This window comes from Podarcis vaucheri (genome assembly GCF_965113315.1).
Source record: "Podarcis vaucheri genome assembly, chromosome: 7".
Classification (NCBI taxonomy): domain Eukaryota; kingdom Metazoa; phylum Chordata; class Lepidosauria; order Squamata; family Lacertidae; genus Podarcis; species Podarcis vaucheri.
In genome coordinates, this window is record NC_138765.1 from 53,500,346 (window position 1) to 53,520,398 (window position 20,053).

Below are 20,053 nucleotides of genomic sequence, written 5' to 3' on the forward strand. Positions count from 1 at the left end.
TGATTTTAGCCAGAAGAGTTATTTTGAAGAGAGTCAAGGAGGGGGAAGGAAAAGGTTAAGAGTCGGCTGTATCCACTAAGCCATGTCCATTAATTTCAATGGTTCTACTCTTACACTGGATGGTTTTAAGTCACTGGTGCTTTTACTACCTGGTTCTCTTCCTCACCTGTACATTACGTGAAAGGGACATTTTTTTTACAAGCCGTTTCGAATCTGGGACAGCACAGAAGTACTTTTCCATTCCAGTGCCAAAAGACCTGTGCAGAACCGCAAGCCATAGCTATTGGGGGAAATGCTCAGGGTGCAGTTCATCCAAAGTGTTCTAAGAGGATGGCCATAATATGCTGGTATGGTTTAGGTGGAATTTAGCAACTAAGACCGATGCCAACCCTAGGCATCCCTGCCCTGGGGGTGCATTCCAGCTTTTGCAAGGACTACATCTTCCATCATGTCTGCTCACTGAGGCTGATGGGAACTGTAGTCCAAAATGTTTCAAGGACACCAGGCTGGCTCTCCCTGCCCCCCCCCCAATAAGCATAGAGGAATAACAATCTCTTGCTTTCTAAAAGGTGTAAGTGACTTCTGTTTTGAAAAGGCTGACTCTGGGAAGCCTTTAGGCCTGGGTTCTGGTGAGCAAGTCATCCCCAAGACGGCCTACAAGGAGATAGCCTTAAAGAAAAATCTGAGCTTCATTTGGTGCTTTTAATAATAATAAAAGTCTCTCCCATGGCACTTAAATAATTAGCCCTTCACTTACAAAGTCCAGGGTGACAACGGCAACTTGATGGGAGCAAGGGTCACTTTAAGAAAAAAAAAGGAAAGAAAGCTTGCAGGCAACAATGCAGAGCCAAGAATTGTTTGGCAGAGGAAGGCAGCAAGGCCGTCTCAACTGAAACAAGGCTTGAGGCAGGCGGTCACTCCTGGGTATCAGTCATACTGCAGCAGCGAGTAGAGGGAGTTTGGCTTGATGGCTTCTTGCCCTTTAAGGGACTTTAACTCTATAAGTACCACACACTCCAGGATATTAGCCCCCAGCTTCTTCATCAGCTCACAGGCAGCTTGCATGGTCCCTAGATGAGAGAAGGGGGTGTTACTCATGCAGAAGAAAAACCTGTGCTATTCAGCTACCGTTGATTGTAACATGAGAAGAACCCACAGCTGGAGCCCACATCCTGTTCCCTCCATGGCCAACCAGACAGCTATCGGAATATCTCTCCCCCAACTTGTGATTCCCAACAACTGGCACTCAGAGCATGCTGCTTTTAACAGCGTGGGGTAGGGCGCAACCTTATCCTCAACCAATATGTTAAATCCCATTTTAAACCCAAGTGGGCCAACATTACGCCATGTGTTTGCAATTGGGTAATTAGGACCAAGTAAAAAAATGGAAGCAAGCTTCCGAGTTCTCCAGAATTCCTCATCGGGGAAAATGTGACACAAGTTGAGAGGCAACTTTTGAGAAGGAAACTAAAACAAAAAGGCAGAAAAATGAGGCTGGATAATGTTTTAGCTGTGAGATCTGCTTACATGTCGAGTCTAGCATGGAGATTGCAGACTTGGTCCACTCTCGGGTGCAGAACTATCATGTTGCACACTTGAGATTAAGGAGGAAAAACATGGCTTGAGCAAGCAAAGCCTGGCATGTCACCCAGTGCTGACCAGCACCCACAATGAATCCACAAGGTCCTGGGCAGGCAAGAGAGCAGGAATAAAGAGGGACATGACAAGTCTGTCTTTGGGCTAAGCCAGCGGGGGCGTCATCTTCCATTTGGGTGTCTGCAGAACTGGAGAGGACCCCGACTGCCAATCTACCCAACAGCCTCAGTATCTGCCCTGTTCTCACCTCCTGTGGCAAGCAGGTCGTCGATCAAGAGCACATTCTGACCGGGATTCACTGCGTCGTTTTGAACTTCGAGCTCTGCCTGTGGGGTGCAAAAGAAGGGTGGATTTTAAGCTTGCTGAATGGGCAATGTAGTGGCCAGAATCCTGGGGTGGGGGGCTCATCACCCCAAAATGTGGGACAGAACTGCCTGGCATTGGTGAGGGAGCAGGGAGGACTCAACCGCCAGCAAGTCAGCTGTCTGTGGGAAGAACAGTGGCATGGATGTTAATAAGTGATTTGATGGGGATTGGGGTGGAAAGAGGACTTCAGGGGTGGGGCTACTCTTTATCAAGCAAACGGCAGCCAGAAACACCACTTGCCTCAGTTGTAACTTCCAAGAACCATAAGAACTTGTGTTTGGCAAGATGTGGGTCACAATATTGATTATGAATTATGCAAAAAGCTGTGGAAAGTGAATATGAATTTCATGGCATGCTATGCGATAAAATATGAAAATGACCCACAGATGGTGTTCAACACACACCAGATTGGCAAAAATGTCTAAAAAAAGAAAAATGTATATGTTGGAAGTGTAATAAAATTGAGCGATCCTTTTTCCACATGTGGCAGTCCTGTAAAGTAATTAAGGAATATTGGGCAACTATATATAAAGAATCAAAAAATATATATTAAAAAGAAAACTTTCACCAAAACACCTGAGATTTTCCTCTTGGGAATGGTAACAACGGAGGTAAAAAAACAACCAAGAGTTTATTACTATATGCCACCGCCACAGCTAGAACCTTATTGGCACAAAGGTGGAGAACAACTATAGTACCCACTAAGGAAGAATGGCAGTGTAAAATGTTCGAATATGCTGGACTGGATGGTCTGACAAACAGGATAAGAGAAAACGAAGAGAAGGAATACAAGGAGGAATGGATAAGAACCAGTATAAACAAATACATAGCTTAGCAGGCCTCAAGTAAATCCAGCAGCGTTGAAATACTTTTTTAATAGATAACAAACTGGATGATTAAAAAGATGTGATTACATGGAGTAGAAAAACAAAGGAACCAGGAAAAGGGTGGAAGGGAAGTTATATGGTATATGTATACATGCTGTATTTGGTACAAAGTCGTAAGTGGGGCAGGCGGAGGGGGGTGAAGTGTGCTCTGTTCCTGTTTTTGAAAATGCAAATAAAGGGGAAAAAGAATTTGTGTTTCAGCTTTCCCCCCCTCCTTTTTCCTCATGTGTCACGTATTTTTAGATTGTGAGTGTGAGGGAAGAGACTATCTTAGAGCTGACTTTGCTAAGCTGCTCTAAGATTTTTTGGTGTACAAATGTGGTAAATTAAAAATTATAATACACTTTTTTAAAAAATGGCTTTGCATTCTCCTGCTGAGGCAGCATAAATCAAAACTGGGTGATCTTTAGAAGCCCCTCCACCAGAGCTGCATTTGAAATCCTTTGATTAGCCCCCACCTCCACCCCCTAGGAAAAAATCCCACCAATACCTGGCCATATTCCAGAGAGTAGGCAACGGACACTGTGGGACCTGGTAGCTTCCCCTTCTTCCTTATTAGCAGAAATCCAACTCCCAATCTCTGTGCCAAAGCTGGTCCAAAAAGGAATCCTCGGGACTCAAGACCTGTCAGAAGCAGAGAAGCAGCAGCTTACTTTCTCAGTCCTCAAAGTTAAAAGTGGTACTCCCATCATTGTGGCACAGTGAGTGTGGTATCTGAGGCGTTCTACCTGCTGACAGGAAGATGAGATTGTAAACCTGTCTCTGGACTTCACATTGCAGGGGGCCTGCACGCGTTCACATGACAGAATGCTTCTCTATGCAGTGCAATCCCCCGAAAGTAGAAAGTTAGCAGACCAGGGAGAAACCAGGCACAGGTTTAGCACTTCTGCTGCTGTTTGTGAGGCCATTCGGTGGAGGCTTAAGTGGAGCAAATGCCAAGTTCTTTGTGATTTAAAGGGAGTACTGCCTGGTTTCAGTGGCTCAGCCTTGGCATATACATTTGACCAAGAGTGCATCTGAGCATGCACAGAGAACTCAGAGGAGTCAAGGGAGGAAGATTTGTTGCCAGGATGCAGCATGTTTGTAGATGGGGTATTCATGGCCTCAAGATCCACTGACTTTCTCTCAAGGACAGCCTCCCCCAACCTGGCGCCCTCCTGAGCTTTAAAGACAAACTGGCCCCTGACTCACCTGCAATGTACTCAACCTGGGGATGTGAGGCCTTGACGTGAGCTTCCAGGAGGTCAATTGCAGCTGCAAAGGCAACAGGGTCCTTTAAGAGGGGGGTGATATCTCTATGGAGAGAAAGAAGCACTTGTCAAAAGAAATTATTTGTGAGTGGGAATTATCCTTCAGAAGAAAAATATTTGGGATCCAGCATTGGAGCTGCTTTATAAATGAAGTTAAAGCAACAGGTATCCAGCCTCTTGTGTATTTTCCTTATTCTCCCACTTCCTCTAGGCTTAATCAAACCTGAAAGCTAGGTATCACTTCAGTCACATCCCCTGGCCCACAGGTGGCATATTCCGCTCGCTATGGCGCTCTTTGGGGCATGGGCCTCAGCAGGAACTTTTCGCTGGGGCAAAGTAAAACACTGAAAGGGGGAAACAGGCCAAAAAATGAGAAGAATCATGGCTACACATTTCGTCTCATATCTCAGGTTCCACGCATGCTAGAAACTGACTGTGGAGTCAGGGAGCTTTGGGTCATGTCCCACCCACCCCTGTGGATGTCCATACTTGCTGAGAGGGCAAAAGCACTGGGTCCTGGTTCTACTTTGTCCCCTGATCGAGGGCAGAAACCAGCCTGGGCCTCCTTTCATCTCTGCAGTCCTGGGGCAAATCATGTAGCAACTGCGCACATAACTGATTATGCTTTCTGGACTGCAAGCTCCTCCAGAGACCTGCCCTGCTGGTACTTTGGAGAGCACCAGGCGCATGGAGGGCGTAATAATAAATAAAGGGATGTTTTTAGAAGACGACCACCCCCACCCCTACTTCGAGCACCGGCTTAATCTGAGCCCTGGAGCCTCTTAAATGAGGGGCATTCGACAACCAGAGGGAAGAAGTTTACGGTCAGAAAAAAGTGTGCTTCGGAGCATGGGCAGAGTGCATTTTCCTCTCCCCAGTCGCCGGGAGCTTGTAGTGGCTCACTGGCAACAGGAGCGCTTCCCCAAGGGAGGGGGAAGGTCTGCCCTCTGCACATGCTCAGGGGAACAAGACCTCGGCATCACATATAGCCCAAAGTGGCCGCTACCCGTCCCGCTTACCGGAAAAGCACCCCCGGCGTGGGAAAATCGGGGAATTCCCGGATCCGCTCCTGGACCAACCGCCGCTTCTGTTGCAGCCGCAGCTGCCTCAACTCAGCGCCCATGGCTAGAGCAGCCAATCTGCCCGGTACGAAGCAACGCGCGTGCGTGGTAGAGTCGTCCTCCTGGGAGAAACCATTCGGCGGGGGGGGGACGCTAGTTGTAAGGAACCACCACTCTTGCGCGGTTGGCGGGGGTGGAGTGAGCAATGAAAGTTAGAACCTCCAGGTCCCTATCTATGTGGGGTTATATTAACAACAAATAATTAGTGGCTCCTTACTTACCATGAGTTTTAAGGTCCAGCTTTGTGCAAAGAACCAAGGCCGTTAAATATTTTTTGGTTTTAAAAACGGAGAGTTCTTTTTCTCCACTTTGCCAGCGGGTACTCAAGGGCGAGGCAGGACTCTTGCATATTTAGCCGGTGAATCAGCAGAGACTGGTGGTTTTGCAGCCCTGGCCTTCCGCTCTCTGGCTTGCAGCCGTCATCAACGCGAACTATACTTTGCAAAGGTCAGGTCCCTGCCCCACCTCCCTTACAATCGAGAATCCTGACACAAGGCACAAGCAGAGGAGGAGAGTTGGGGTCAGAAAATATGGGGTTATTGCAGCTAGGAGGACTTGGACTGGGTTTGTGCGCTATTTTCCAGAGGAAAAGTCCTCTCTTTATTTTCTGTGTTATTTAATTTTCCTCCAAGGAACTCGAGGTGGCATACATCGTTTTCTCCTCCTCCTCCATTTTTATAATTCACAATCCTGGGAGGTAGGTTAGACTGAGAGTGATTGGCCCAAAGTCACCCAGTGTGCTTCCTGGCTGAGTGGGGATTCAGACCTGTCTCCCATGTCCAGCATTCTGACCACTACACCACACTGGCTGTCCAGTCCAAGTCTGGTTTAAAGATAAGCCAGCCTACCAGTAATTAGCAGATCAAGCAAGCACACAACTCCTCCCCCTCTGATATTTAAATCATTGTGATTTCCCCCTTAAAATATGCAAATATAATTGGTTTATGCAAATACAGTGGTACCTTGGGTTAAGAACTCAATTTGTTCTGGAGGTCCGTTCTTAACCTGAAACGGTTCTTAACCTGAGGTACCACTTTAGCTAATGGGGCCTCCCACTGCCGCCGCATGATTTCTGTTCTCATTCTGAAGCAAAGTTCTTAACCCGAGGTACTATTTCTGGGTTAGCGGAGTCTGTAACCTGAAGCGTCTGTAATAATGCAAAGGTGTCCTCACTTTGTGTCATGCATTTCCTGTCCTTTGGCAATCTGTAGGTGTACTTTTTGCTTTTTAAGTAACTTTATTGGGTTTTATAAACAAGGATCATAGGAATTATAAGTTATACAAATAAATAGACCAAGTCTTCTCATGTCATTTGTACATCACAAAAATAGCATAAAAAATTTGCAGTAACAGCTACAACATATCTTCAACCTTTTCCAACCAAAGACCCAGTTCTAATCCAAACATGCATATGGGAACAAGTTTCTCATTTATTTAACCATTTATCTGTATGTTGGCCATGCTGCTGCTGTGACCCACTTTAGATCATGCCGTGATCCAAACTGTTGGCCCCAACCTACTAGCTGAAGTCCCAGTATGTAGTTTAGGGCTTTAAACGGCAACAACAAAACCTTGAACTTGGCTTGGTAAGCAATAGGCAGTCAGTGCAGATTGTTTAACCCTAGTGGATGTGTTCAAAGCCGGATGTCCCATGAAGCCCCCTTGTGGAGCAGAAGGGACAGTTTCTAGAACTCACCTTGACAATGCTGGATTTCCAGTTGTAAAGATTTGCTTCTGTTCCTGTAAGAATGTGGCTGAAACCCTGAACATACTTCTCAATTAATATGATTTGTGCAAGGCATTTTTAATCTTCTTGCAGACACGGTTTGGTCCATTAGAATAGAATCCACAGATCAGCTAAATAGCCAACATTCATGGTACAGTCTGCAAGCTTTCAAGTTACGCAGAACTCTTTGCCAGGCTAGATAAGACGGAAAAGAATGCATCTTGGGTGAAGGAACACCACACAAGGTGCTTGTGGGGCACTGCCATTTCCCTGTTTCCAGTCTCCATTGCTGAGAATATTTATTTTTTCTTTAAAGGGATATAGTTGAGCTGAAAGCCTATACAAAGGTCACATCCATCCAGAAGGATTTGCATTTCTCAGAAAGGCCTTTGTTGGGCAAGACAGAGAACGGGGTGGGTGGGTGATGAAGCAGAAGGTCACTGTGTAGGCTATTTTCACAGCTGTCCCTGCTAATACTAGGATTTTCTCAAAGACAAATTATCTCCTCCACCACCAGAAAAAATCCTTTCCCCCAACAGCTGGCCCAAGCTGGCCAGTCCTTAGCAACAGAAGAAACAAACACTGACCCAAGCATGCAACTTTCCATCGGAACACAGAGCTTTTTTAACAGCTATATCCCCAAAGACAGGAAGTGATTGGAATTGTAGGGGGGTTCTGCTTTGCAGTTGAGTTTGTTCTGCAATTTCGTCACCAATTCGGCTTTTCTGTGACAACCCTAACACCTTCCTTTTCACAGGAGAAGGCTATAGATAGCATCTTTATTACAACTTTGCCATCTTTATTGGATCTGTCTTCACAACAACCCTGTGAGATAGGCTACTGTCATAAAGTTTGACAGAGAAGGTGACTTACTCAAGGCTACTTAATGAATCCATGGCAGAGGCCAGTCTTTCAATGTCTCCCCTGGGATCCACTTAGTGAAGTGGAACATGACTTTGCTGGTGTAGGCATGTGAAGAAATTCATCACAGCTTAAACCAAAAGGCTTGGCTTATCAGACAGAATTCTAGCATGACAGGTCCCCAAGGCACTTCTTCTCCTTCCCCTCCCCAACTTCTCACATTTTAAAATACTGCGCGCCGGGATTTGCATTTCAAATCTTATTATCTTCCACAATCTCATTCAACAAGGAGCTCAGGGAAGAGACACACAGCACTTGTAGATCACATATTATATTGGTCTTAATTTCTTACAATCACACAATAAGAAAGTTATAAAGCTGACAAAAGTATTTCTTGAAAGTTAACAACAAACATATAGAACTCTTCTAATCATACTAAAAACAACATCACAGCAGCAGACATTTATTCATATTAACCTTTGGCACTTCTTGAAAAATGTATATTTTGGCACCATTTGAGACCAAGTCTTAAACGAAATGTTGGCAATGGAGAACACTTCTTTGCACAGCAAAATAACCAAAGAAAGGTTTACCTTGCCAGCCATCTGTTTCCAGCAATGGCTGACCAGGTGCCTCCAAGGAGCCCACAAGCTGGGCGTGATGACAACTGCCCTGTTGTTCTTCCATCCCACAGCAACTGGCATGTAGAGGTAGACTGCCTCTAAACATAGAAGTTCCACTTAGCTATCAGAGGCATTAACTATTGATAATATAGCTCAGGTGTGGGGAGCCTCTGGCCAGACCATTTTGGCTGAGCCACACTCACCTGCCCTACAACTGCTAACATATATTGCATCAGATGTGAGATGCAGGTAAAGTAATAGCTGGGCCCAAAAGGGCACCTGCGGAGCCCTTTTTGAAGTGCAATACAGGACTCTCTGCAAACACCACTGATCAGCTGACTGTTAGTGCTCAAAGAGAGCCCTGCACTGCCAAAGCCGCAACAATCAGCTGGGATTGGCTGCACTAGGAAGTTATCTAGTGCAGCCAAGGGGGCTACAGGAAGCAACTTGGATTTAAAGCACTTCCTCCTGAGTTTTGAATCCAAAAAGCTTAAAAAGAAAAAGAAAAAGAAAGAAAGAAAGAAAGAAAGAAAGAAAGAAAGAAAGAAAGAAAGAGACAAAGCAGTTTGTATTGAAAAAGCTGGAGAAAGCACTTTGAGTAGAGACCATTTTCTTTGCAAAGGGAAAAAGACTTCAATTTTAGGTGCATTGTCCTCTCTGCAAAGACTTCAAAGGGGCTTCCTGTAACTAATGATCAGCTGAATGGTGGATATGGCTAGTTCATTGCAGTTCCAGTGCCAATCAGCTGATTGGTGCTGGAATAACATCCTCAAAGGAGGATGCAACAACCTCCTTTAAACTTTGACACCATTATGATGTCTGGTGATTGACAGGTGGGTAGTCTTGCCCACCTGCCAAAGCTGGCCTGCAGAGGGTATGGGAGACATTATAGCCAATAGACTGTAATGTTGCTGGCACTGCATGCAGTGAGCAGCAGTCTTTGCTCCAAGCACATTTAAGCAACACTGTACATTCGCTGGAGCCACTGAATACTGGCATCAACGCTTAACAATTTTTAGATGGCACAAAGATGCTCTGCCTCATCAGGTCCAGAAGGGTTCCTGAGCTCCAGGACAAACTTCCAATTCTAGGCAGTGGGAGGGGAGCAGAATGCTGTGAGAGATGATAACTGAGAGCTCAGTCTCAAAGGAACTTATGAGTAGCAAAGGACTAAGGCAGGCTCTCCAGCCCTAATATCTGAAATAGTCTTAAGCTCACAGCACCTTGGCCCTGTCTGTACTGAGAGGCTGAATTCATATAGATTTACTGCTGTAACCCTGAGAAAGAGAGGAGGGAAACACTCTGGGCTTCTTCCCACAATGCCCCTTTTCTGAAGAAATGATCCGCAGCAGCCCTGTCTCCAGCAGGTCAGGCATGAGATGCTCAGTGGGACCAAAAGCACTTTTGAGGGTTGGGGCTGGGAGGCTTCAAACACTTCCCTATCTTCTCACAGCCTGGAGGAGCCCAATTCTGTTGCAAGACAGGAAGAGAAACTGGATCAGCCACAAATCACTAGGAAAAATTAGTATCTGAATTTGCTTGCTTTCCTGTTATATCCCAACCCACCCCCATTTTCAGATGATGTCTCTCACCTTGGTAGCCTGGAGGCAGGGGCTGTTGGTTTGTTTTGTTTTTAAAAACCAAACACTTTGTGCATTACTTAGGATACCTTTGGCCAGAAGTACCGTATTTTTCGCACTATAGGACGCACTTTTTCCCCTCCAAAAATGAAGGGGAAATGTGTGTGCGTCCTATGGGGCGAATGCAGGCTTTCGCTGAAGCCTGGAGAGCGAGAGGGGTCGGTGCGCACCGACCCCTCTCCTCTCCAGGCTTCAGGAGAGCCCCGTCGCCAGCCCCACAAGCTCGGGGGACAGCGGGAGAGGCGCAGCGCGCCCTTCCCGCTGTCCCCCGACTTGGTTAGAAGGCTGGGGGGGGCCTGCTCCTCCCCATCGCCAGCCCCGCAAACTTGGGGGACAGCGGGAGAGGCGCAGCGCGCCCTTCCCGCTGTCCCCCGACTTGGTTAGAAGGCTGGCGGGGGGGGGGGAGCCTGGTTTTGCGGGAGGCGGGGGAATCCCCCCGCCTCCCAGGAAAGCCAGGAGAAGCCGTGCAGCCCTTTTAAAAGGCGCGCGGCTTCTGCCGGTTTTGCGGGAGGTGGGGGAATCCCCCCGCCTCCCAGGAAAGCCAGGAGAAGCCGTGCAGCCCTTTTAAAAGGCGCACGGCTTCTGCCGGTTTTGCGGGAGGCAGGGGAATCCCCCCGCCTCCCAGGAAAGCCAGGAGAAGCCGCGATCTCTTTAAAGGGTTTGCACGGCTTCTGCGGGCTTTTGGGAGAGGTGAGGGAATCCCCCCACCTCCCAGTAAAGCCAGGAAAGCCCTGTGCAGCCCCTCCGCCAAGGAGAGGCTGCACGGGGCTAAAGGGGAAGCCAAAACAGCGAGCGGGATCCATCCCGCTCGCTGCCTTGGCTTCCTCCATAGCTGCGCGCAACCCCTCTGCCAAGGAGAGGCTGCACGGGGCTATGGATTCTTTAGCCCCACGCAGCCTCTCCCGGGAGGGAGAGGCTGCACGGGGCTAGTGGAAGCCAAAACAGCGAGCAGGATCCATCCCGCTCGCTGCCTTGGCTTGATCCATAGCTGCACGCAACCCCTCCGGCAGGGAGAGGTTGTGTGCAGCCTGTACGCTGCTCTTTGGGGCTGCGGGGGGGGAAAAGATTTTTCTTCTTGAATTCCCCCCCTAAAAACTGGGTGCGCCCTATGGTCCGATGCGCCCTATGGTGCGAAAAATACGGTAGCTAACCTGAAAGCCTCTGATGCTCTGCTTCCAACCCCCATCCCCCCTGAACACTGTCCTTCCTGGCTGGGGCTGATGGGAGGTGGAATCCAGCAAGGTCTGGAGGGATGCAGGTTCCTCACCCCAAGGCTCAGGCACTTTATTAACAACAACAACTACTTATTTCTGTTAGAAAAGTGACATTCAAGAATCACTACACCCTGTGCACAGGATGGTAAAACTAGTGCAAAGACCCACATGCTAAAACCCCATTCCACCAGACTGGGCTGCCTTGTCCTCTTCACAACAGGGTCATGTATTAGCTCCCCCCCCCCCCCGCCGCTGCCGCACTATCCCTGCATTATTCTGGGGCTGTCTCAAATCCCTCTTCTGGCATCGTGATAAGTGAGCAAACCTTTGTATTGCTGACAGGAAGAGAGAAACAGCCCTAGACTTTGAAAGGCTCTATAATTATTTTGCACAGACATATTTGCGGAGATTACCCAAAGCGCTCAGGAGAAGACAGCAGTCTCGGAAGGCCAAGGGTGAGACAGATAAGAACATTTGTGTTTTAATGAGCAGTTTGATGGATTAGCCCGCCAACTGATGGATTAGAAGGCATTTACATGGCGACACCGAAACAGGAGAGCTCAGCCTCGACACCTCTGTGGTTCACCGGAATTATCATGCCCTTGCTTGAGTTTTGTAGAAGACAGCCAATGTCAGGAAGGAGGAAGAGGACACCCTCCACTAAGAGAAATCCCTCCTAGAACCCAGAAGTGATTGGTTACAACCTACCCACCTGAGAAGTCTCAAGGGGGCCTTTAGTCACCAAACAGCCTGTCTTTAGATGCCATGCAGGATGAGCAGCACAGAATTCTCCAAGGGTGTTCCTGAGGGCAGTGGGTCACACACCTGGGGCACCAGGGGAGAAAGTGCCAAAGTGCCTTCCCTCAAATTCTTCACCTCAGCCCTTAATCCAGTGAGCTTCCTCGCTCCCACCCTTATCTCTGGGTCCCTCTGGCTCTGTCATCTTCGCCCTTGTGCTGGAAAAGCCTCTTATCCCTCAAAGGCATGTTTATGCCTAGCCTTTACTCTGGCCTCTGACACTTGAGATAGATAATATTTTGGGCCCCACCCAATTCCTGTGGCTGTCATTTGTTTTAAAACGTTATTAATACTGTATTTTCAGATCACTGTAACTTGCCCTGGGACCTTATGGTGAAGGGCAGGTAATAAATAAGGGAATCAACTCTATTTGGAACAGAGCTGAAAGCAGCTCTGGAGAAGGCAAGTGAAAACCAGCAATACAGAGTCAAGCCCTCACTCCTCATCAGCTAGTGTGGACAAGTCAAGAGGGCCTAGACTTCTGCATGAGCCACTCTCAGTCCCCATAAAATGCTCTCTGCTGCACATCCCTCATAAGCCACCCTACCTTCTTCCAATTTGTTCCTTCCCTCATTTGAACCTTTGCTGCTCATTAGTCAATCTATGACCCTCCGTTTTGGTCTTTTTCATCCAGCAAAGGCTGCAAGGCCTCTGAGGCGGAGAATGCCTCACATCCATATTCTGTACTGCACCTAGCACACGCTTGGCCCAACATCAATCACCTTCAAAGGGCAGCCAAGCGCATCACCATCTCCCTCCTTCGGCGTCTCTCTGCAAAGCCCACCCATCCATGGGAGAATCCAGCTGTCAGTTTATTAAAGGTCATTCCTGCCCGCTCTGTGCTGTTTGCGTTATTTTTATCTGCTTTGTTTCATGTGAGAGCCCTACAGGGGGAAATAGTTTTCGAGAGGCTGCTGGTGAGTGAGGCTTTGCATTCTGCACTGCTAACACCAGGTGGCAATGATGGCCTGGCAATCACAGCAAAGGGCATTTTTGCAGGCATTCAGCTCTTGGAAGGAGGGCTCCAGCCAACTTAAAGAACAATTAACAGGGTTTTCATAATCTGTCCATCACTTCCAAAATGTAAAGGGAAGGAGAGTGGAAGCGGTGCAAGGCAAACAGATGGAAGCCTCAGTTGCCAGAGAAGCTGAAGTTTCTCACAGAGAGTTGGACTCTCCTAGATTTTATGACTGCAAGGGTCAAATTTCTACCTCTTTCAAGGTGCTGTGGTCCCTTGTACACTAACTGGCAACAGATCTCCGGAGTTTCAGACAGTGCTATTTCCCAGCCATACCTGGAGATACCAGGAGTCGAACCTAAGACCTACTGCATCCAAAGCACATACTAGGCACTGCAAAAGCTGAGAAGAGGAAAGATGCCTCATTGATGATGGACAGAGACTTTTCAGGCTCATTTCCATATGTATGGAACTGGTCTTTCAGTGCTGCTGCCTCTTTGAATTCACAAAGGAAGATATAGTGACAACAGAAAGGCATGGACTTTTTTTTTTACATAAACTCCTAGTGAATTGAAGCACTTCCTGCAAAAAGGGGAAGATGATGTTCTGAGTTGCCCAACCTAAGGGGAGATAAGCTCCACAGACTACATGAAGGACCAAGGGGTTTTATGCTTATTTACATTTTAATCCCTTACCATGACCGCCTTGTCACAGACGTTCAGCTGAGGCTGCCCAGGTAGCAATGTCTCCTTGTGCTGCTCGACGATGGGGGAGATTCTTTCTATAACACTTTGGTATTCAGCACTTGAAAAACTGGAAAGGCAGAAAAAGGAGATCAGGCACGACAGAGATGTAAACACAAGGAATGCTGGCGTACCTGGTGTGGTGGATGGGAGATTGCTGTGATATACCACATTAGACTTCTTTGACTATTTAGCCCAGCATCGTCAACTCTGACTGGCAGCAACTATTCACCACCTGCTACCAGATCTACCAGGGACTTCTGCAGGCAAAGCAGGCGCTCTATCATGGAGCTGTGGCTTGTGCTGAGTTACTCAACCCATATGTGGAGTGGCAGATGCGGAGAGCCATCAATGACAACTTCTGCTCACTCTGGAGATGGTGCAGCACAGTCTAGATTAAAATTTCACTTGCTGCACGGCTGTGGATGCATGGAGTTCTCACATTAGGGCAGGAGTGGGCAGATGGTAGACAGACAGCTTGTACACAGAGATCATCCCAGCAAGCGGCTAATGGGGTGTGCAGCAGAAAACTGGCTCTGCTCCTTGAACTACCTTTCTGAGCCTGGTTCTGGTTGGTGGATCCTGGGATTCTAATTTACAAACAACAACATAGTTCTCCCAAGCCTGACATTTGTTCATGGTTGAATTAGGGATTACCAGACCTAGACAGCTTAAAAAACAGTCCTTCGGCTTCAACCCTAAGGGCCCACCACACTTGCTACCATGCCTTCAGATGGTTCCTGGACCTGGATGCTTAAAACACTGTTAGGAATAGCATAGAATACGAAGATTGGCCTTCAGCAGGCCCAAGATGCCGTGGATACACAGGGAGCATCACAGCATCTGCCTCACCCTCTGCCTGCTCCCAAGGTAATAAGACATAGACTCCATGCCACAGGAACACAAAAGTGGACTGACTCAAGTTATGCTTCACAGAATGGTACCCATTTAAATAGATGTGAATTCCTCCACTGCCACCCTACTGCCACAGAGTGAGCAAAGCACTGACATGTTCAAGGGAATATATTATCTCGAGAGTATATTTTACTTACTTACTTGTTAGAGTCTTTAATCTCATTTTGTTCCCAAATTCTGAATAGGAAGTTAAGTAGTAACACAGAAAACACCTTCAACAACTCAACACCAAGTGATCCAAATCTTTATTTCTGTTTTGGACACTGCAATCATCCAAAGCTGATGTAGTTTAAATGTTCAAAGCTATGACCAATCCAGATCCAGCCTGGATCTCGGTTGCAAGATGTCTTATTGTGGCTTCAGCAGCTTTGAGAGGTGGAGAGAGCAATTCTGAGCATGTGGCAATGTGTGTGCCCCACACGGGAACACACACTGAAGACCTTTACCTTGGTTGACTTTCGTCTGTACAAAAAGTCACTTGAATTAGAACTTCCTAAGATCGTGGAACGTGCAATGTTAGAAATATTGTAAAAAGTTGGAAAAACTAATAACTAGATTAAAAGTAACGGATGCAGTGGAAAAGGTTGTGAAGGATATATGCAGGACATGTGGCAAGAGGCAATTTGGGCTGATGAAGGTTAATCAATGCTACAATTTCAAAAGGCCAAGGGCATGACCACCTATGTAATGGGTAGACAATCTAAAATTAATAGCAGGGCTTATGTGGATGCAAGAAGCAAGCAACAGAAGATGATGGAGGGAACTTGAAGAGGCATCTATCCAAAGATGGGTGAGAGATGATGGAGAAGACGAAGAAAAGGTTGGACACCTTGCATTGTTTTCACACAAGAGGGCTTTCACTGACTCTCCTGTGAATGCTAAGGAGGAGCAGGAAACCAGGCCCCTTCCCACTCTCCCCCACCCCAACAACCCACCCCTTACTCTTATCAGGATTATAAACTTCAGCAGGTATTTGTTTAAGTGGCTTAACGTTCCCTTTCACTGTGGTATTACTTCAAGTACTTCTTAAATGGAGGATTAATACCCAGTGATCTCATTTTGTCCATCATATTAAGAGTCACTTAGGAAACAAAGAACTGCAAATTGCTTTTGGAGATAAAATGGAAACAATGCCACTCAGGCCTGACCCTGGACCCCCTTTACTTCTGGTCCGAGCTGCCCACTGGCCCCGGGGGCTCCAGAGCATTTCCTTCTCCAAAATCAATCACATTCGAAACCGAGGAACACGCCAACGGTTTCCAGTAAGTGCTATAAATACCATATCTTCTTGGCAGCCTTCCAGACAAACAAACACACACACACACACACACACACACACACACACACACACACAGTAAGTCCAATGGATCTAAGCATGGCTCAGAACAAAGTGGAAGGAAGGTTGCAAGGAGGAATTGCATTCTTGAGAACAATGACAGACTTCATCTCAGCGAAGAGAGAATTTGTGACCTCTTCTGCCACAGAACGTAAGAACCAACTGCTGGAGGAGACCCAATGGCAGTCTCTCTAGCCCAGGATCTTGCTTCCCAGTAGCCAACCAGATACAGATAAGCTATCAGTGGCTACTAGCCATTTTCTTGATCACTATACATCTGTTGATGCACCCTAGAATAGCATTCACTTCTTTTGCTGCTACATCACACTGTTGGCTCAAGTTTGACTTGCAATTGTCCCTACTGAAATTCATTCTGTTAGTTTTGGCCCAGTTCTCCAATCTGTTAAGGTCATCTGTTGTGCTCAGGTCCCTGCCTGTAGGCTTCCTGTAGGAATCTGCTTAGCCAATGTGAGAACAGGTTGCTGAAGTCTCTGGAAAATAGGGGCCTGCTTTGATCTGAACCCACTATCCCACTTTTTAAGAGGGGTAGCCCTGGTTGATCTGTTGCATCAAACAGACTGTTTGTGGCACTGAAAACAAATGCAAAGGCATTTCAAGAAATTAGTAATGTGAGCATAAAATTTATATGCACACAAAGAAAGAACAGTGCAAGTCATTCCCAACAACTGACAATGGGGAGAAATAAGTAGAGCAAGAACTGTAGTATTGTATTGTATTGTCATCATATAGTATTAACACACAGAGAAAGAGGCAACGGCCTGGTTCATGCGCCAAACTATGGCATCCTGGAACTGTGCAAATGTACAGGCTCCTGGAGAACAGCTCGCAGCTGCTTTGCTCTTCCCCAATTTTTCACTCCTGTGCTGTGCTATGCAAGGCCAAGTCGAGCCACAATGGAGCCAGGCAATGGCGCACCAACCTCACCTGTCTGTCTTCTTGCAGCTGCCCACCAGACATTGCTGTCAAGTTTAATAAAAGCAGGGAACATGGGCATCAGCCAGCACTGGGTGATGGAGGCTGTTTATTTCACTGGGGTGCACACAGGAAATCTTCCCACACAAAAGCAGAGAGCCAGCAGCACAGATTGTAGAGATCTTGTCTTCTCCTGCGCTTATCCTCATCAGCTATTTGAACTGATTAACAGGCTGGTGCACATATAGATTGTATATGGGATGTACAATACCCCCTGCTCTGCAAAGAAAAGCTGCTTGGTCATGCCCACCTCTGCATTATCCAAGGGAGGAAAAAGAATCATGAGGGAATGAATGACCAGAATCCACAGCAATTTTCATGCTGCTGCTGGTGCTATGCCTGTACAGGTGTTTGGAACGCCTATTGTCTAAGCAAACTGACAGGCTGCTTTGCCCCTGGGCCGCCCTAAATTTGTATTCCGTCTCTTCAAGCCTGCCAAAGGGAGGATGGGAATTGCAGTGGAAGAATGAGAGGGAAGAGCGCGCCAGGGTGAGCAGGTGGTGTTGTGAGGAGTTTGCTCGGAGAGATTCCCCCTGTGTACGCAGAATTATTCCACGCTCAGGATGAAGGAGCAGAGTGGACAGAGTCCAGGGTCATTACACTAATTGACACTTTACCTCCAGGAAGTCCCCAGAGAGCCAATCAGGGATGGATTGGAGGCGCAAGGTCCCAGGCACAGGTGTGGCGTGTGTTTAGTTCATTTAGCGTAATTGTGCTTCTGCAATCTGTTCTCATTGCCCTCCCACTCCAAGCAAAATCTGTACACAACTCACTCCATTGTTAACCCCGCCGTGGCCTGCCGTGAAAACTCAGTTTGGGGCTGGAAGGAAGGAGCTGGTGTTAATATATTGCCTCCCTCCCTGGGCTATGATGATCTTAATCTTTGAGCCTTTACACTCCTCTTTCCAGCTTCACAGAACTGTCTGAGGTTACGGAATCTGAATGATGAGAAGCCAAGCTGTAAATATATATATATAGCTTTTTTGTATTTCTCTCTTCCTTTGTTTAAGTATCTGTGTACATACACACACACACACACACTCTCTCTTTCTGCATCCAAATGCCTGTAAAGCCAGGTGGTGCAGCTCTTTCCATCTGCAATGAGTTGTGTGCCTCACCCCCTGACTCAAGACAAAACAAAGAAGGATCTGGTAACATAGGAGTCTTTGCTGGAGAGAGCATTTCCCACCCCTAAAAACTTAAGATGCATAACAATGCAAGTTGGCATAATATAGACATCACCTCACCTATTTTCTCCCCATTTTATATTTTATTCCAAGACAGGCTGTCATTTAAAAAACAACACCACTCTTCCACAGACCTAGACACTGGGAGAACAGCTTGGAACCCTGAGACTACAAAGAGAGAGAGCATGAACTATGCTGGACTATGAGGGACCTATGGCCTGATCCAGCTTTGGGGATCTTCTTATGTTCAGTGGTATGTGCAATACAGTGAGCTCAGGTTTACAGCATCCCCACAGACAGGCAGGTCCTCCCCATATTCTGTGGACAGAATCACCGACAAGCCCGTTTTTGTTCCTCTGCTTGCAAGGCCCTTGCTGGTACCCATCTTTCGAGTGAAATTATGCCTGGGCAAGAAAACACTTGCTCTCCCTCTGAGAAGCACTAATACAGGGACTCCCAACAGGCAGGCTGCCAAGGGGGATAATTAAGGCAAATCAAAAATACGCACCCGCCACACTAGTAACATCTCTGCAAATGAGGATAATTTAATTACCCACAAAGAAGGGGAGACCTCCTTTCCACAAGGCTTCCAATGTGACCGGAGATATGAGAGGATATAAACATTAGAGAGCTTCCCAAATGAACTTTCATTTGGTTTATTATTATATTTATTTAAAGAGAGAGAGAGAATGTGCGCCTTTCTATTATGCCCTGCATATTAAAACATCATTTCGCCATAATCGTGTCATAATCTCCCCATAAAATTCAATCAAGACAATAGCTTGCCGGGTGTTTGGAAAGCAAGGGAGCCAGATGAGAAATGGCTGCAGATGAAAACAATGGAATGCAGCTCAACTCAGAAAGGGCGGTTTTCCAATTAGATGACAAGGCAGGGGATGCCCTGCAGAGAGAGAGCTCCCAAATCTGGATCCAAGTAGCTTGGATTTTGAAAGGAAAACCCCTCAGCCCAAAGCACAAAAGTAAACTGGAGCTCTGTGTGTTACACTTGCAGAAGTGGGACGCCTGGGATTTGCTGCTGGGTGCAGAATTCAGCATACCGACAGCCATAGCTTTTTCTTTTTGAAAGGAAGCTTCCAGCTCTTGTGGTTGGTAAGATAAACTTGACAACATTGGGGCCATGCCTGGGGGCCCAACAGGACATAAAAGAGTGGGTACGATGGGGCTTCTGCACCAAGCATGGCAGGTTGTTCCTTTTGTAGGGGGAGCGGAATTGCAGAAATAATTCTATATATGCAGACTGTTGGACTGGCATGATGCATTCAGAAAACCAATGTGTGGTGTGGTGAGCAGCATGTTGTGCAAGGACCTGCGAAGACCCTATAGTGTTCAGGCAGGCCTTTAAAAACTGAACTTCTTTACAAGGCAGTTCTTCTTGAGATGTTACTGATGTTATGATAATATGATGCCACTATGCTATTTCTATTTTCTGGCCAGCCCTGAGGCTCACTGCGTGCAGTTGGCCTGGCCATAATTTCACTGCCCAATCTGTAAGAAAGATGGGAATCTGAATGTAATAAATAATAAATAAAATATTCAGCTATAAGATTCAAGGTGTTGCTCAATGTAGCATTCAAAGTTGTTGCTCAGTGCAGCCCTACTAGGCAGCACTGGGCGGTGGTGGGATAGATGAAGGCAGGAACTTGTATATGAAAAGATGCAACAAGACATTTTAGAGTATTGGTCATAGCAGAGGTCGCACTTCAGGCAGCAAAACATTATGAGTTGGCTTTGGATTTGGGCTCGCTTGGCAGACAATTTCTGCTTCTAGTGTGGACCATGCATGGTCTTGACAAAAAAAGAAATAGTACTGCATAAACG

At 46.9% G+C, this 20,053-nt stretch overlaps 2 protein-coding genes and 1 long non-coding RNA gene across 5 annotated transcripts in view; 1 reads left to right on the plus strand and 2 right to left on the minus strand.

The window, feature by feature from the left end:
• Positions 1-15,580, plus strand: part of LOC309535818 — a 76,224-nt gene extending 60,644 nt beyond the window's left edge. The window contains exon 2 of the long non-coding RNA XR_014221407.1: positions 14,553-15,580. This is a non-coding gene — a long non-coding RNA (uncharacterized lncRNA). The remainder of the gene's footprint in view (positions 1-14,552) is intronic.
• On the minus strand, positions 689-5,271 carry APRT (adenine phosphoribosyltransferase). The gene is made up of 5 exons (XM_082229228.1): positions 5,119-5,271; positions 4,041-4,144; positions 3,340-3,473; positions 1,844-1,922; positions 689-1,070 (listed from the first exon to the last, which is right to left on the minus strand). The coding sequence occupies exons 1-5, from the start codon at positions 5,220-5,222 to the stop codon at positions 928-930; spliced, it is 564 nt and encodes a 187-aa protein (XP_082085354.1). The 5' UTR covers positions 5,223-5,271; the 3' UTR covers positions 689-927.
• Positions 7,725-20,053, minus strand: part of GALNS (galactosamine (N-acetyl)-6-sulfatase) — a 52,278-nt gene continuing 39,949 nt past the window's right edge. For all 3 annotated transcript variants that reach the window (XM_082229202.1, XM_082229205.1, XM_082229203.1), the window contains 2 exons: positions 13,736-13,853; positions 7,725-9,900 (listed from right to left, as the gene is read on the minus strand). In XM_082229202.1, the coding sequence (XP_082085328.1) occupies positions 9,814-9,900; positions 13,736-13,853 (205 nt within the window). In that variant the 3' untranslated portion in view covers positions 7,725-9,813. The remainder of the gene's footprint in view (positions 9,901-13,735; positions 13,854-20,053) is intronic.

Excerpts from the sequence above, each read along its gene's own strand:
- APRT (XM_082229228.1), bottom strand. The coding sequence starts at position 5,222 with ATGGGCGCTGAGTTGAGGCAGCTGCGGCTGCAACAGAAGCGGCGGTTG. Across the intron at positions 4,145-5,118 it reads ACGCCGGGGGTGCTTTTCCG|AGATATCACCCCCCTCTTAA; the intron begins GTAAGCGGGACG and ends TTCTCTCCATAG. Across the intron at positions 1,923-3,339 it reads ACTCTCTGGAATATGGCCAG|GCAGAGCTCGAAGTTCAAAA; the intron begins GTATTGGTGGGA and ends TGCACCCCACAG.